This window comes from Mycteria americana, chromosome 8, assembly GCF_035582795.1.
Source record: "Mycteria americana isolate JAX WOST 10 ecotype Jacksonville Zoo and Gardens chromosome 8, USCA_MyAme_1.0, whole genome shotgun sequence".
Classification (NCBI taxonomy): Eukaryota; Metazoa; Chordata; class Aves; order Ciconiiformes; family Ciconiidae; genus Mycteria; species Mycteria americana.
The window spans coordinates 39514704-39528996 of record NC_134372.1 but is presented as its reverse complement, the minus strand read 5'-3'; the positions used below and the strand labels follow the sequence as shown (position 1 = coordinate 39528996).

The window sequence follows — 14293 nt, the reverse complement described above, 5'->3', positions numbered from 1 at the left end:
GGGGGGCGCTGTGGGGCCGCCGGGGCGGGGCGGGGCGGGGCGGGGAGGGGCCTCGTGGGAGCGGGCGGGCCCCGCCGAGCGGCGGCCGCCTGGGCCTGCCTCCCGCTGGGCCCTGCCTCCCGCCTCGGCCTCTCTCCCGCCGGGGCCTACCTTCCGCCGGGCCGGGAGGCGTCTGCGGGGCTCGGCCGCCGCGCCGGGTGGTCCCTGCGGGAGAAGTTCGGTGGCTGCGGGCTGCGCCCCGCACGGCGCTGTCAAAGACGGACGCCTCCTCGCCCTCCGTCGCGCCCGGCTCCGCTAAAAGCGTCCTGCGGCTGCCTGCGGGCTCCCAGCTGGGCCCGGCTGAGCTGGGGTGCTGGGCCCGGCCGGTGTGGTGGGTTACCTTGCGGGGCGGCAGGATTCGCCCCGTGGCTTGTGTTGTGAGCCAGGGCCGCCGCTTCAGTCCTGTGGGAAGAGGTGAAAGCGTCCGTGCTGGCACGGGGATTTCCCCAAATCCGGGCGGGATGTGAGGAGAGCTGCGTCGGGGTTCAGTGGCGTTGAGACGGCAATTTGGAAAACGGTAGAAAAAAACTGTGCTGAGAAAGCAGGCCTTGATGGCTTTGGGGGAGACTGAAGTTGATGGGAGTCACGAGCACAGAAACATAGGACACGGTTTCCTTCAGGAATGTGTTTCTAAAAATACAGTGCCGTTCCCGGCAGTTATCTGCAAAATGGGTATTTCTCTTCATCTCTCAACCCACTTTCTGGCATGAAGTGTTGAAGCATTTTGCAGCAGTCTGAGTCAGAAGCCCTGCAGATGACTGCGTTCAGAAAAACCGGTTTAGATACATTTTGCAGAGATGGTGTACATTATTACAATTATTTCTATTTAGCATTGAGACAATAAAATCTGAAATCTGTTGAGTCTATGTACTTCTGTTATGAAAATCTTTCCATATAGGATCAATATAGATAGTACTATGAAAGTGTACAAAAAAAGAGAAAACTTTTACATCTTTAAAAATGTCAACCAATGTGTCTGGCACTCAGTTTCAACAACAAAAGAGAAGTCCTAAAATGTGTGCATCGTTCCAGCTGATTTGTTAGGCCATAAAAGGGTGTTCTGTTATCCTTTTAATCTGCTTCTCCTTAGTAAATTTGATTTGCTATGTATCTGCTGGAATGAAGTTACAACAGTGCAATTATAATTTAGTGTTTTATACCTTGCAGATGACGTTGTAATACTATACAGTGCTTCCTCTTTTGTTTTCCCATATACAGTATCTCCTCCCAAGTTCGTTTTTCTCAGGCTTTGTGTTTGCTAGGTCACAGTAAATCCTTCCTTCTGTTGAAATTTCAGTGACTGTTGCAATATTTGTAGGAATGTTCTGTTTACCAAAATCAAAAGTTGTCTCATTCTGTTCTTGCTATCTGCTACAATTACACGGTTTCAACTGGACGAACCATAAATTACAAGAACTATTATTTCAGACCTAGTTCCAAAATATAGTCCCCATTTCTGGTATAAAGCAGCCAAGTGTGTATAGCTTTAAAACTCAAAGACAAGTAATAATAAAAAATGGCGTGTGAAGGCTGGGAAACGCCTAGGGAGCCAGGTACCCTGTTCCTCTTTTTCTGCCCCACTTCCCCAAGAATGTTCCAAATAAATTCATTCTTTCCTCTTGGCCCATATTTTATTCAAGTTTTTTCTCTTGCAAAATTGTCTGTTAATTTTATGCACGTTCTTTTTGTCCTCTTCTCAGTCCCTTCTTTACTTGGGGACCCTTCCCCCCTCCCCGCCATGCCAGGAAGAGATTCCCGATAAATAAATGTTGAGTTCTTGCCCTTAGAAGTCTCATGAATCTCACTATGTAGCTGTGGGAGAAGGATTACCACTTTCAGCTCCTGAAGTTACACTGGGCGCATGAGAATCTCAATATACAGTCATCACGTGTTTGCAAAGAAAAACTTGAGAATATAAGATCTGAAATTTCTATTGTCAATCAACAAGTGTAGGCAGTCACTTTTTAAGTAAAATACTAAAAAATGAAAAAAAAATCTGGAATGATTCTGCTTTTCAATGTTTAGTGTTGGCAGTACACTCTCCGGTTTATATTTACCTTGTGAAGTATTTTTGTGCAGTTTCTGGATTCATTATAAATTATTTTAACGCACACATAAAGAACAGATGTCACCTTAGTATAACTCCCATTTGGAAACTGCCAGCATTAGTAATGGCAATGTAAGAAGAGAGATGAGCTGCCTGGATAAACAAGATACTCTTTCCAGAACCTGAGGTGTAGGCAAGCTCTGGAGTGATGAATGTTTTAACGTTTATTCTGCTCCTACCTATTGTACTTCAAAGGCTCTAGAGCGAGCAGCCTGTACCCAAACTGACTGTACTTCTGCCATATTTTTGTTAATAGGCAATGACACATCAGACACACTCATATGCATTAAATAAAGAAGGCACATGACACCTCGTTCAAATGTATGTCACCATTATTAAAGATGCTCAGCAAAGATAATTGCCAAGTTACTGAAGCAAATACACTTAGAGTGTCATTTAGCCATTTGCCTTGGAACCAAATAACTATTCTTTCATTTTACGTCTCCTAAAATGCAGCTCTGCCCCTCTACGGTGATGCAGTAATATATACCAAAAGCATTATCCTCAAGTGACATGACCTCTTTGTGTGAATAGCTCCCAATGACTCCAGATCTGTAGTATAGAGACAACTTGCCTCACAGATTAAAAAATCCAATTTCCTCAAACCTGCAAAGCTTAATATGTTCAACTTCTATTTGGCATTCCAATCTTACTTGGAGCTTTCTAACTGTAATGGTTAGTTCTTATATAGCAATTTTAATAAAGGGAGCTCAAATTAAATCATAAAGATAATTATTCCATATATAGGGATGGAAAAAACTGAAGTGTTTGTAGTTAGTTCAGTATCACAACATAGTGACAGGTTCAGAAGAAGAACCCATGTATTTGTCCTAGGCTGCTGCTCTGTTCACTCATCGTTACTGTCAAAGAGGAATAAAACTGGAAGTCTGAAGACTGGGGAAGACAGAATTATTCTTTAAGGCAGCTTGAAATGTTTCACTGTACCGGATGCAACTACATCTTCCTGTCATTCACTGCTAAGCAGACACTTTTGAGATGTACTCAAAGCCTGTGAGAAATTTGTGGAAATCACAAGTACTTCACTTGTAGCTCAGCATTGGAGAAATCTACTCCTTATGCACCTACCACTCTGTTCTTCTCACTTCCATAAGTTTGACTTCATGAGTGTGATGTCATTCTCCCCGATGCAAGCTAGTAAAATTGAGATCAGAACTAGATTATTACCGCAACTTTTGAAGTGATAAATGGTAATTTGAGGACAGAATCAGTGAAAATCCATTCTTAGAGGCAGCAAGTATCAAGAGGCATCAGGGTTACAGAATAATGCGATATTTGTATAAGCAGCAATATTACTCTAGCTTTAAGGAAAACCTAATGTCTTCCTCAAAAAGAAAGAAGGCTGACTGGATGGGAGAGCACATTAAACTGTCATATACACACTGGCTATCATTTATAGCTAGAATTTTATTCAAGCTATTCTTGTCTTTCCTCTCAGGTACTGTCACGCCCCCTTTTCACTTTTTCTAAATCCAACCATTTAAACCTCCATTTTGTGGAGGCCACTTCCTGCCATGTCTTCAGCATGTTTTCTCTTGTCTCAGAGGTCTTCCTGTGCCCTGCCTTTGTAGTCCTCATATGTAGACATCTATGTGTTTTGGAATGTGAGAAGATAAAAGCTAATGTGGTGAATGGTGTCAAATGCATGTAGACATTGGGCCACTTCAGTGGCACTGTGCCCTGCGAGCAAGAGCTGAGCCTCAGTTGTCAAGTTTCTCTTGAAAACAGTTGCTCAGGATTCTCTATCTTGCATACGGTTTTCCCCAATCTATAGTCCCCTTTTTTTAATGTACAAAATTCCTCTTCTATTTTTTCTTTACACTGGTAGGTTGGTATTTTTTGTACTTTTTTCCCATGGTCTAGAACGGCTTTCCCTGACTATTTGCATCTGACTGACTGTCCACATCTGGCTTCCCTGTCTACAAACACAGCACACAGCCACACAAGAATAAGAACCAAAGCATCACAACTTCTCGCAGCTCATTTGTCCTACTAAGCAGCGAAGTATTTTACCCCAATGGCAGTGCTGCTGCACTGCCTCCAGTATTTGGGTCACCATGAGGACCTGTGTGTGCAGAATATTGGGCCACAGACGTGCCTGCAGTGGCAGTGCCTGGTGCGTGTCAGGCCTGTGCAGGGACCTGCGTAGATCACAGTAGTTTAGCAGAAATAACTTGAGAAGTTGACCTCACTAAGTCATTGTAGAACTACCCTGTGGACACCTTTACAGCAGTTTACATCCCTTATTGAGCGATTTAGCTTGCGTCAGTGAATCTCAAAGGTTTTATAGCTGACTCCTATGGAAAGCTCCTGAAAAAGGAAATGAATTCTTACAAGGCAGAACCACAACATAAAAGTTGCATAAAATGCTTTCATTGATTTTTTTTCTTCCATTTTCTTGATTGCATAATGGAAGCATCCTTATTTCTGTGTGCTGTTGTCTGTGAAAACCAATATGTTTATAAAATATAACCTTGACAGACAGCATTTCCTCAGATCTAACAAAATTACTACCAAGGAGCCCTTTTTCTTGCCACAAAGATGTCTTAAGACATTTTACAGCCACAAATTGGAGATCTCATTGTAGCCTCTTCATGGGTTTAGCAGGGTGCAGGCAACTGCTGGATCATCCCAGGTAACTGAGGCTTCACGGATCAGCTCCTTTCTCTAAAGTCTGCTGTGTTCTGTTCCCTAATATAACCACACTTTTATTTTTGTCTTTTCAATAAGTTTCTTTAGAGTTACAAAGAAAAAAAAACCAAAACAGATTGCTAATTTATCCTTAATTGGTGTGATTTTTACCTTGTTTAAAAGTAGCACAAGTAATTTGTTCTGAGATGAGAATGTTCTCCATCTCATCTAAGCAGTGATTCTGAAGTTTTAATTACAAATCAGGTGGAAACATCATTCATTTTTTGCAGCTGGAGAGAGTGTTTAAGAAAAGAGAGGCAGTAACTGGGTGATGTTTCCCCCTGCAGAACACAGAAGTGAGAAGGGCAGTTCCTATTGCAATCTCCACACCTTACTGTGCCCTGATGCTCAGAGCAGGTTACAGCTCTTGCTTCTTTGTGGTGTAGAATGGGAAAATACTATTACTTTTTCCTAAATTTGATCCCCATGCCACCTGGACAGTCTTGGTTCCTCTCTAAGTCCTGGGACTTCAGTTATCTCAGTTTTACATTTTCCTTCTCCAGTGCTGAGTTAGCAAACAGAGTGAGCAGCAGCAGAGGCAGGAGCAGCAAAACCGGGAGCAGAAGGGACGCGGGTGCTTTCCCTGTCCTGCAGGAATTGCTTTGGTTGCTCTGTATCTTTAAGGGGCTGACCCTATCCCACGGTGAGCCATTATAAAGGCAGGTAAGCAGCAGTGCCCTGATCAAAGAGCTGAGAGCAAAGCGGGGTGCAGCTCCCCTGTAATGACTGGCCACCACAGTTGGGGATATGGGCAGGATGACGGTAGGTTCTAGCATTTCCGTGCTGCATCTCTCTGTCTTCCCCCACTCGTTTTCTTTCCAGAACTGTTGCCTGAGCCCTGCAGAGCTGCCTGCATTTTGATGTCTGCAAGCATCAAGTATATACAGCAGGTAATTAATTACTTTATTGATAATAAATAGCACCCAGAAAGTGGCACCAAAAGATGCACAAACTTACACCTGCTGCCTTTCATTGTTGCGATCAGTGTTCCAAAACTGAGGAAAGCAGTACTGAGTGGTTTTTTTTCCAGACTGCAGATATTACAGATGGGTCCCTTTCCAAAAAGCTGTTATGAAAAGGATTAACTGTGTCTGTCTCTCCAAAAGCAATTCTCTTAAGTAAAGAAGATTTAGTAGGGTAGTAATAGATCTTCTGATCCTATGCAGCTGTTGAAATGTGATATCTAGGCTTCCACAGAAGTGCATAAAATAAGGTATATGTTATATATTTCAAGAACATCAATAAATTTTACAGATCAGTATCAGATCTCTTATAGAACAATTTATGCTTTCTGGTTTGCCAGTTTTTAATTTAGTCATTTTCCTTTGCTTCTCTCCTCCAAGAATGTGTGCCACAGAGTGAGAGGATATGTGAAGCTACTGAAAGATTCCTACAATAGTGTTTTATAGCACCTGTATCCTTTACAGAGAAGGGTGGATGAGTGACTGGTGTTGTCCAATAAGACAATCTTTTGCATAACCTTCCGGAGTGTGTGTCTCTTGACAGCAATTATTTTAGCTGCTGAGTGTCCAACAAGAGTGTTTTGCATAACCTTCAGGAGCCTGTCTCTCTCTTAACAGCAATTATTTTAGTTTCTGTGAGTCCAAAAGCAAGTTTGAACACTAAGTGAAGCTGGTTAGCGCTAGTAGATAGTGTTATGTGTTTGGGCATATAGGTAGTAGTAATAATCATGTATGTTCTTACAAAGCTCATAAGAGACAAATTATATTGCCTAAGCTTGTGTAACAGCTTTTAAATCCTAAATCTGCTTTGTAGGCAGGCTGAGAAAAGATATTATTTTATAAGCTTAGCTTTTCCGAAAATGCCAAAGACGAAAGTATAATAGATAACTGTTTTTGTTACATAAACTCAAGGAGGGCAAATACATGTGCTTGATTAAAAAAGTTTCTGCTTGTGAAAGTATGTGAGAATGCTACAATTAAAAATGTGCTGCTTGGAAACTTTAAAGTAAAATTGTTACTGTTAATACTTTCTGAACATAAGCAGTAGAAGAATTTAATTGCTTCTTGCACTACCATACCACAGTAGAAAAAGCAGTGGTAATAATAAGTAATTCTTTGATACAGATAGGGTTTTGTTATCTCAAACAGCATAAGAATGTTCCAGTTCTGGCAGCAGGGAGCTGTGTTATTAAATTGGTCTTTCTCACCACTCTATTGAGGTCAGGAAGTCCAAAAATGTTAATTATCATACTATACCCTTCACTCAGGGTAGAGAGATACCATAATGGACATGAGCAAAGAATGAAGCTGCCTCAAAGACTTACTGCAGTCATAAAATGGTTTTAAAAATAACTGCATAGTCAGTAGCTAAGAGATTGAGTCATCAGTATCTAATTTGAATCACTGGAGCTCTTACACTATCTTTCCCAGGAAGAATGAAATGCTGTTTCTTTGGCGGAGTGTATGTGTGCATGCAAGTGTGTTTACACTTGTACCCACTGTGGAAGGTCTTTGGATACCTTAGCAATGTAATTACAAACTCTGCAGAAAATTAGTGGCACAAGTGACTGAAGATAGAGCAGTCTGATATACTGTGATTTCCTCAGTGTGTTTTGTGTAAGATACTTGAATCCCACATCTTGTTGCAGCCTTTGTGCTAATAAAAAGACACCAGCTTAGAATTTAAGTGAACTTCTCGGGTACCAAACTTTCAAGTTACTGCTGCTCAGCAAGCTTTACTCCAATACTTGTGAAAACCTGTAATGATTATTTTGTGTATAATAGGAAGCAAATAATGGTGCTTTCCTTTCTTTCCTTTTGAAGGACCTTCAGAGTGGCACAAGTCTTATCCTATTGCCCAAGGGAACCGCCAGTCACCTATTGATATAGTTCCTGCAAGAGCAGTTTATGACCCTAATCTGAAGCCGCTTATTATCTCCTACGAATCATGTACCTCTCTCAACATCTCCAACAATGGCCATTCGGTTATGGTTGAGTTTGAAGATACTGATGACAAGACAGGTGAGACTAACACAGCCAACTAACTCTGAATACCATTTTGTGACTTAGTGAGGGAAACAATTAAGTACATCCTGTATAATATATTTTATGGTGTATAATTTCAGTTTAGAACAAGGCATATGACCAGGGCCCTTTATACTTTGTTTTCTTGAGCCTCACATTTCTTGTCTTCAGTTGAGTCTCTCTAGCAATGCAATATTGCACAGCAGAATAGTGTTTCTGCATTAGGAAAAGCTCTTGCATCAGGAAAATCAGAAGTTTGTTTGCAGTGCTTCCCTCTTAAATGGGGATTGCCAGTTTGCTGGACAGGGAATCCATGCATCTCTCCAGCACTCCTAGACCATGTCCAGCATGCAGAGTAGGTATGTACACTCCCCACTGACCTGTTTCCATGCTCATCCAAATCAAAGATGCTAACACACATGCCAGCTCTGTCTGGCTCACTGCCCAGATTCCATCCACAGGGGCAGGGAGAGAAGAGGATTAGCAGAGATCAGGTCATACAGTGTAGTTGTCATAATCATAGTCCACTACACCAAGTTTTATCTGGACCAGTCATTAACTGTTACCTTGCATTGTTTTCTTCTTTCCTCCCTGCCTCCCTTTCCTCCCAGTTCAGTTTCTTCAGAAATTATAAAATCTTCAGCTAATTCTGAGTTGGTAGCAGCTTGTGGATGTTGGACTATCTGCAGTTGTATATTATTCTTGTCTCTTAGCTCTTGGCAGAGAATATAAATGCTGTAAGTGATTGATTACTTCTGTTAATTCTACTTCCATGGTAGATCTTGCTTTTACATCTGGGGGGTAGGGGAAGAGCATTCAAATAGAGATGATGAAGTAGCTGATAAATGGAAAGTGTGCATTTCAGAAAAAATACTCTGAACAATTTTTAAACCTATCAGCTGATTTCGTGTTCCATTTGGGTGTGTTTATTGATTCTAACTAAACAGGATATCCTAGGTACTCGAAACAAGTTACTTTTTCTGTGAAGTGACTTGTCTGTGCTGGTAACCCTTTGAAATAAGGGCTGGGGGTTAAAATTCCAGCCATTTTGTTTTAAGATTTCTCTTCTGGAATGAATCTGAGAAGCCCAACTGAATGGCCAGGTTTTCAAGCATATTTACTGAATTTGAAGAGAAGACTGGATGTGCATTTTCCAGAATCTTACTACACAGGTCCATTAAGCATGTCACCCTACAAAGAGAATTTGTAAAATACATCTGGAAGTATTATTTTAGCTTGCTAGCTACTTTTGTGCAATTCTAAGCTGAACTATACCTAAGTAACAATGAACTTTATCCAGCTTGGTAAGTTTAAGAACATAATCTCTTACTCTGCATTTAGATATAGACTCGGAGCATGTGCAGGAATGAAGACCTCTGCCCTTTCTACACTAAGCACATGCCTTGTTTTAATAACACTTTCAAGGAAGAAGACTGCTAGGAGTCGAAAACATGGTTTAAAGTGTTTTTAGTTGTGTTGAAATAGATCTAGTGACTCACAGCTCTGCAGAAATGACACAACAGAATTTTGACAGTAACCCATCATAGCTAGATGTCTTAAAATAATGTTTGAGATGAGTGGTGCATTCCATTGCTAAGTCCAGAAAAACATACTAGGAGGTACTTATATTCTTAATTAATACTAAAACCTTTACTTTGGCAAGGCCAGTTTCCTCCATAAAGGCCAGCTGGAACTATGCGCATGTGGAAGTGCTGTGCAAGCCCCAGCTTTAATTTTTTTAATAAAATGTTATGGACTACACTGAGGATAAGTGCTTTACAGATAATAAATGTAATTCTGATTTTCTTAATATAAGACTTTGATCAGGTTTTCATGTCTGTTGAGCAAAATGTATTTGATTTAGTGCCATATAAAATTACAGGAGGATTACTGATGCTGTTGATAAAGTATCTTCTATAGATGGCATCTTAAACATTCATCTGTTCTTAAGTTATTTCTAAATGATGTATGAAGTTTCTCTGTAGCATTTCCTTACCCTTATAAGGCGATTTGAGATTCTGAATGGTGTCATGTAAAGCACAAGCTATTGTATTACCTCTTCTATGGGATCAGGTATTTAAAGAAAACAGAATATAGATAACCTCCACAGGAAGGAAAGACAGTTTAAAGAGGAAATACTTAGCTGAATTGTCTACCTGATGCTCAAGGTATCTACACTCTTGCACAAAATCTCAAGTAGCACTGTCAAAAATATTTTAGGTATATGAGTTTCAAATTGTGATTTATTTTTTTAATATTCAACTTGGATTTATTGTGTTTAACAAGAAAGGCATAACCATAAAGCTACCACATCCTCATATGTCAAATATACTCTTTCAAAAAAGCTACAAAATTCTGTACAAGTAGCCATTCAATGTTTTTTAACTTAAATTTTTACATGAACTCAGATGCTTTCCATTAGGAAATCCAACCCTTCTAAATATCTGGATGATGCATATCTCTGCTGTTGGCAACTGGGAGATGCTGCTGGCTTTTTTCCACTATCGTGCCAATGGTGGCTAGTTTTTACTAACAGGAAGCTAAAAACCCAGAATGCTTAAGCTTTTTCTTTCTTTTTTTTCTGCCTAGTAATCAGCGGTGGTCCCTTTGAGAATCCGTTTCGGCTAAAGCAGTTTCACTTTCACTGGGGGATAAAGCACAGCCAGGGATCAGAGCACACAATTGATGGCAAACCTTTTCCATGTGAGGTAATGATGTGTTTTTATAGATAGGATTAATTCATGCAAATACTGTTGACAAATGACTTTGTCTGCAGTGAGGACTGCATGTCCTGTAGGATTCTGATTGCTTACTCACCATGGTTAGGTCAGCACAGTCTTTAATGAAATTTTATTCCTTACACTGAAGTTGTTATCTGTTGTCACCCCGGTTTTTAGAATGCAAATTTATCAGCCCAATGCAGCCCTTTCTCCAAGATTCTCAGTCATCTTATCCTAGTCAACAGGACAGAGCTAGCCCCACAGTTTAGCTCCTGTGCTCACACAGCACCTCTAACAGTCCTTTGCTGTGTAGTTTAGCCAGCTGCACACAATTGATTGTATCCTTTTAGTTATCCAGATGGGAAGGATATACTGACAAACATGATGCTGAGAAGCCATGTATAGCTCTGCTACCTGGCACAGTTAGCTTAGGCTTCAGCTGATGACCCCAACCTGTGAAATGACCATGCAGGTGCTATCCATAGCTTGAAATGGCTTCATCTGAGGCTTCTCAAGAGTTCTGCGAAGCTAGGACAGGGCACAGGCCTTTCCCAGCACAATCTATCCCAAATACTACTGTAGCATAGCACCCTGGAGTCTACCAGTGAGTACTGGAGCATAGTGCTTCATTGGATGAAGGCCCATACCAGGGAAGTTGGGTCACAGGTTAATGCCTGATTTGTTTCAAATTAAGGTTGGTATATAGAAACTTCATTTAGTGTTTGTCCATGCTTATGGACTGGTCCAAAAGATTGAACTTGCTCATCTTTCCAAAGATGCCTTTGGAGCAAAACCTACATTCTGTTATGAATGACCATTAGTGCCTGTTAACATGAGACAACCTATGTTCACAGCTTCTGTCACTAATTTGTTTAATTCTTATTTCTTATTTTTCTTTAAAGCTCCACTTAGTTCATTGGAATGCCAGAAAATATGCAACATTTGGAGAAGCAGCAGCAGCCCCAGATGGCTTGGCAGTAGTTGGTGTTTTCTTGGAGGTAAGGAGCACAAAAATAGCATGTTTACATGATGAAAAGCATTATGCTGTCAAGTGTTTGAGAACCAAGCCACATATTTAAGAAGCGCTTAAGGAAAACAGATGACTTATTGGAAGCAGTAACTCACTGCAAATTGCTGTTAAACTTTAGGAATGTTGAGATTCAGATAAGAAAACAACACCTATTCAAAGCATAATTAGTCATTCTTATTTAACCTGTCTATTCCATTATTTTAGATTGGGAAAGAACATGCCAATATGAACAGACTCACAGATGCTTTGTACATGGTAAAATTTAAAGTAAGTTTTAAGCTCTTTAAATTTAATTGTTTCTGGGATATCCTTTAAAAATCAAGCTCATGTACATGTTGGAGACAAATGGAAAATCGCCCACCACAAATCCTCCCATCATTAGAACATCACTATAGTTGTATTCTCTTCCCCTCTAAAGTACAGTTTATTTGCCTAATCTCAGGTGCCTCCCAAGGCTATGCTGACCCACTGGCTATTCAGAGGTTCTACCTTTCCCAGAGTATCTAAAATCAAAAGCTCCATGACCCTTCAGGTTCAGCTCTTACAGTCAGCAACATAATCCTTTTCCATTGAGCCTAGCCTTGAACAAGTCAAAGCTGGCTGTCTATCTTCTGCTGCAAAGCTCTGTGAGGGGACAATCTTAATGAGGTCCTGAGCTAGTCCATTCTTAGTGATACCTGAAGGTGGTCTTTAACTAGATGTATTGGAGACCTTTGAAGATTGGTAACTGCTGCACGTTAAGTGTGCACTGATTAGACCACTACAAATGTTATCCCTTCTGGATTTACATGAGGTTAATGCATTCTATAACATGCATAAGTTCTAATCGTCAAAATAAACTACATCTAATACTTAAGTGGGCATATTATTTCTAGCTCCTCTGTATATGCTTGTGAAAGACAGGAAAGGAAGGCAGTTACACAGCAATATGTAGCCTGCAGACACACTAAATGATACTTTGTTCAAGTGATTTCTTCCACTTGCAGGGAAGAAATAGTTATCCCTCAGTTGTAGTGATGAAAGGTCTGCAGGTTTGCCACTGGGGATAAGCTGCTCATTCTGTTCCTTAAGAGCAATTTTACAGACAATTGGACAGTGCTTTCTGAGTGACTAAGTACCTTTCAGATACTCCTACAGGCTGAAAAATCTTGCCCTAGACTGTGGTAGTTCAGGCAATCACTACTTTAGGCAGCACCTCCTATTTCTACTGGTCTTTTTGTTGATCCACCTTCCTCTAATTTTAGACTTGAACATTTGATTTTTTTAAAGCCAATATTTGTCCTAGCAGACAACGACTGTTTGGGGCCAAGTTTTCCACAGTTTCAAATTTTCTACTGAAATAGATGGGAAGCATAGAAAATAGCAAGTAATGAGACAAGGAGTTCTGCATGGCATCTATAGTTCACACTGCACACTATATACAGAATACACTTCCTGCATTATTTTTAGACCTTTTGTGACAAGAGGTGAATTTTGGTAGAGGCAATGGGACAAGAACTCAAAGTCCAGTAAGCCAAGCAACAGGCATCACACTTGCCATGCTACTCTTGGATAATAGTTGTTATAAGGCAGCCAAACCTTGATAGACTTTTCCTTTCCCCTACTTTTTTATATTACATCAGCATTTTTTTCCTCTTTCAAGAAGAGTTCTTTAGCCTGCACTTAAAAATAAAAAGATAAATTTCAAGTATCAATTTTTTTTTCCAGGGAACAAAAGCTCAATTTAGAAGCTTCAACCCCAAATGTCTCCTGCCTTTGAGTTTAGATTATTGGACATACCTTGGTTCTTTGACAACACCACCCCTTAATGAGAGTGTAACATGGATAGTGCTGAAGGAACCCATCAGGATTTCTGAGAAACAGGTAAACTTTTGATACCTTCCCAGTTCTTGTAGGATTCAACACTGGATAAACAAGCAGTGACTGTTTTGATTTGCAATGGGGCTAAGTTAAGACCATTAGCCTGTGAATAGTCAGCCTGTTTAATAATCAGGGCTTCTTTTTTTCTGTTGATACTCTCTAGGATCTTTGCTTGAACCTGGTCTATTAACAGATTAGAATGTAGTGATACTTTCCTCTGGTCCTTTTTTAAAAACATTGATATTGATTGCCCTCTTAAGGAGTAAACTTTCACCTGAATTTACAGCTGGAGAAATTCCGCATGCTTCTCTTCACCAGTGAGGAAGACCAGAGGATCCAAATGGTGAATAATTTTCGCCCCCCTCAGCCTCTTAAGGGGAGAGTAGTTCGAGCTTCCTTCAAGGCCTGAGGAAAACCAATAACAGCCCTGAGATATCCAAGAGCTTCCACATCTGAGATACTATAAACAGAAACTCTCATCTTCAGATCACTCATGGAACACCCAAGATGTTCATTTCCATGAACATTCTACTTGGAGGGGGACAATCTTCTGCTTATATATTTTATTTGAATTGCTCATTCTTTTGAGAAACGGAATCTTTTTAACTAGTCCTTTTCAATATAAGGGATAGTTGAGTGAACTAGCTAGACCTGAAACTCTAAAAACTAAGATGAAATAAAAATCCCACTTACTACATAATTTCCTATTTTATATTGATCTACAAGTACTGATGGCCACAACTTCTAATTGTCTCATTTAATACATGGTGAAACAGTAGTCAAGAATTTTGGACAAATTGGACTTAAAATTTGCTTACTGATCTCTTGTTGGCATTTGCTG

The 14293-nt window shown here is 40.3% G+C and overlaps 1 protein-coding gene across 1 annotated transcript; it reads left to right on the top strand.

Annotated features, from left to right (window-relative positions):
* The first annotated feature begins 5577 nt into the window (after positions 1 to 5577).
* On the top strand, positions 5578 to 13861 carry CA7 (carbonic anhydrase 7). The gene is made up of 7 exons (XM_075509911.1): positions 5578 to 5617; positions 7642 to 7839; positions 10432 to 10550; positions 11465 to 11560; positions 11797 to 11859; positions 13300 to 13455; positions 13739 to 13861. Exons 1-7 carry the CDS (start codon positions 5578 to 5580, stop codon positions 13859 to 13861), a joined length of 795 nt encoding a protein of 264 aa, XP_075366026.1.
* Positions 13862 to 14293: the final 432 nt, after the last annotated feature.

Excerpts from the sequence above, each read along its gene's own strand:
- CA7 (XM_075509911.1), top strand. The coding sequence starts at position 5,578 with ATGACTGGCCACCACAGTTGGGGATATGGGCAGGATGACG. Across the intron at positions 5,618-7,641 it reads GGGATATGGGCAGGATGACG|GACCTTCAGAGTGGCACAAG; the intron begins GTAGGTTCTAGC and ends TTCCTTTTGAAG. Across the intron at positions 7,840-10,431 it reads AGATACTGATGACAAGACAG|TAATCAGCGGTGGTCCCTTT; the intron begins GTGAGACTAACA and ends TTTTCTGCCTAG.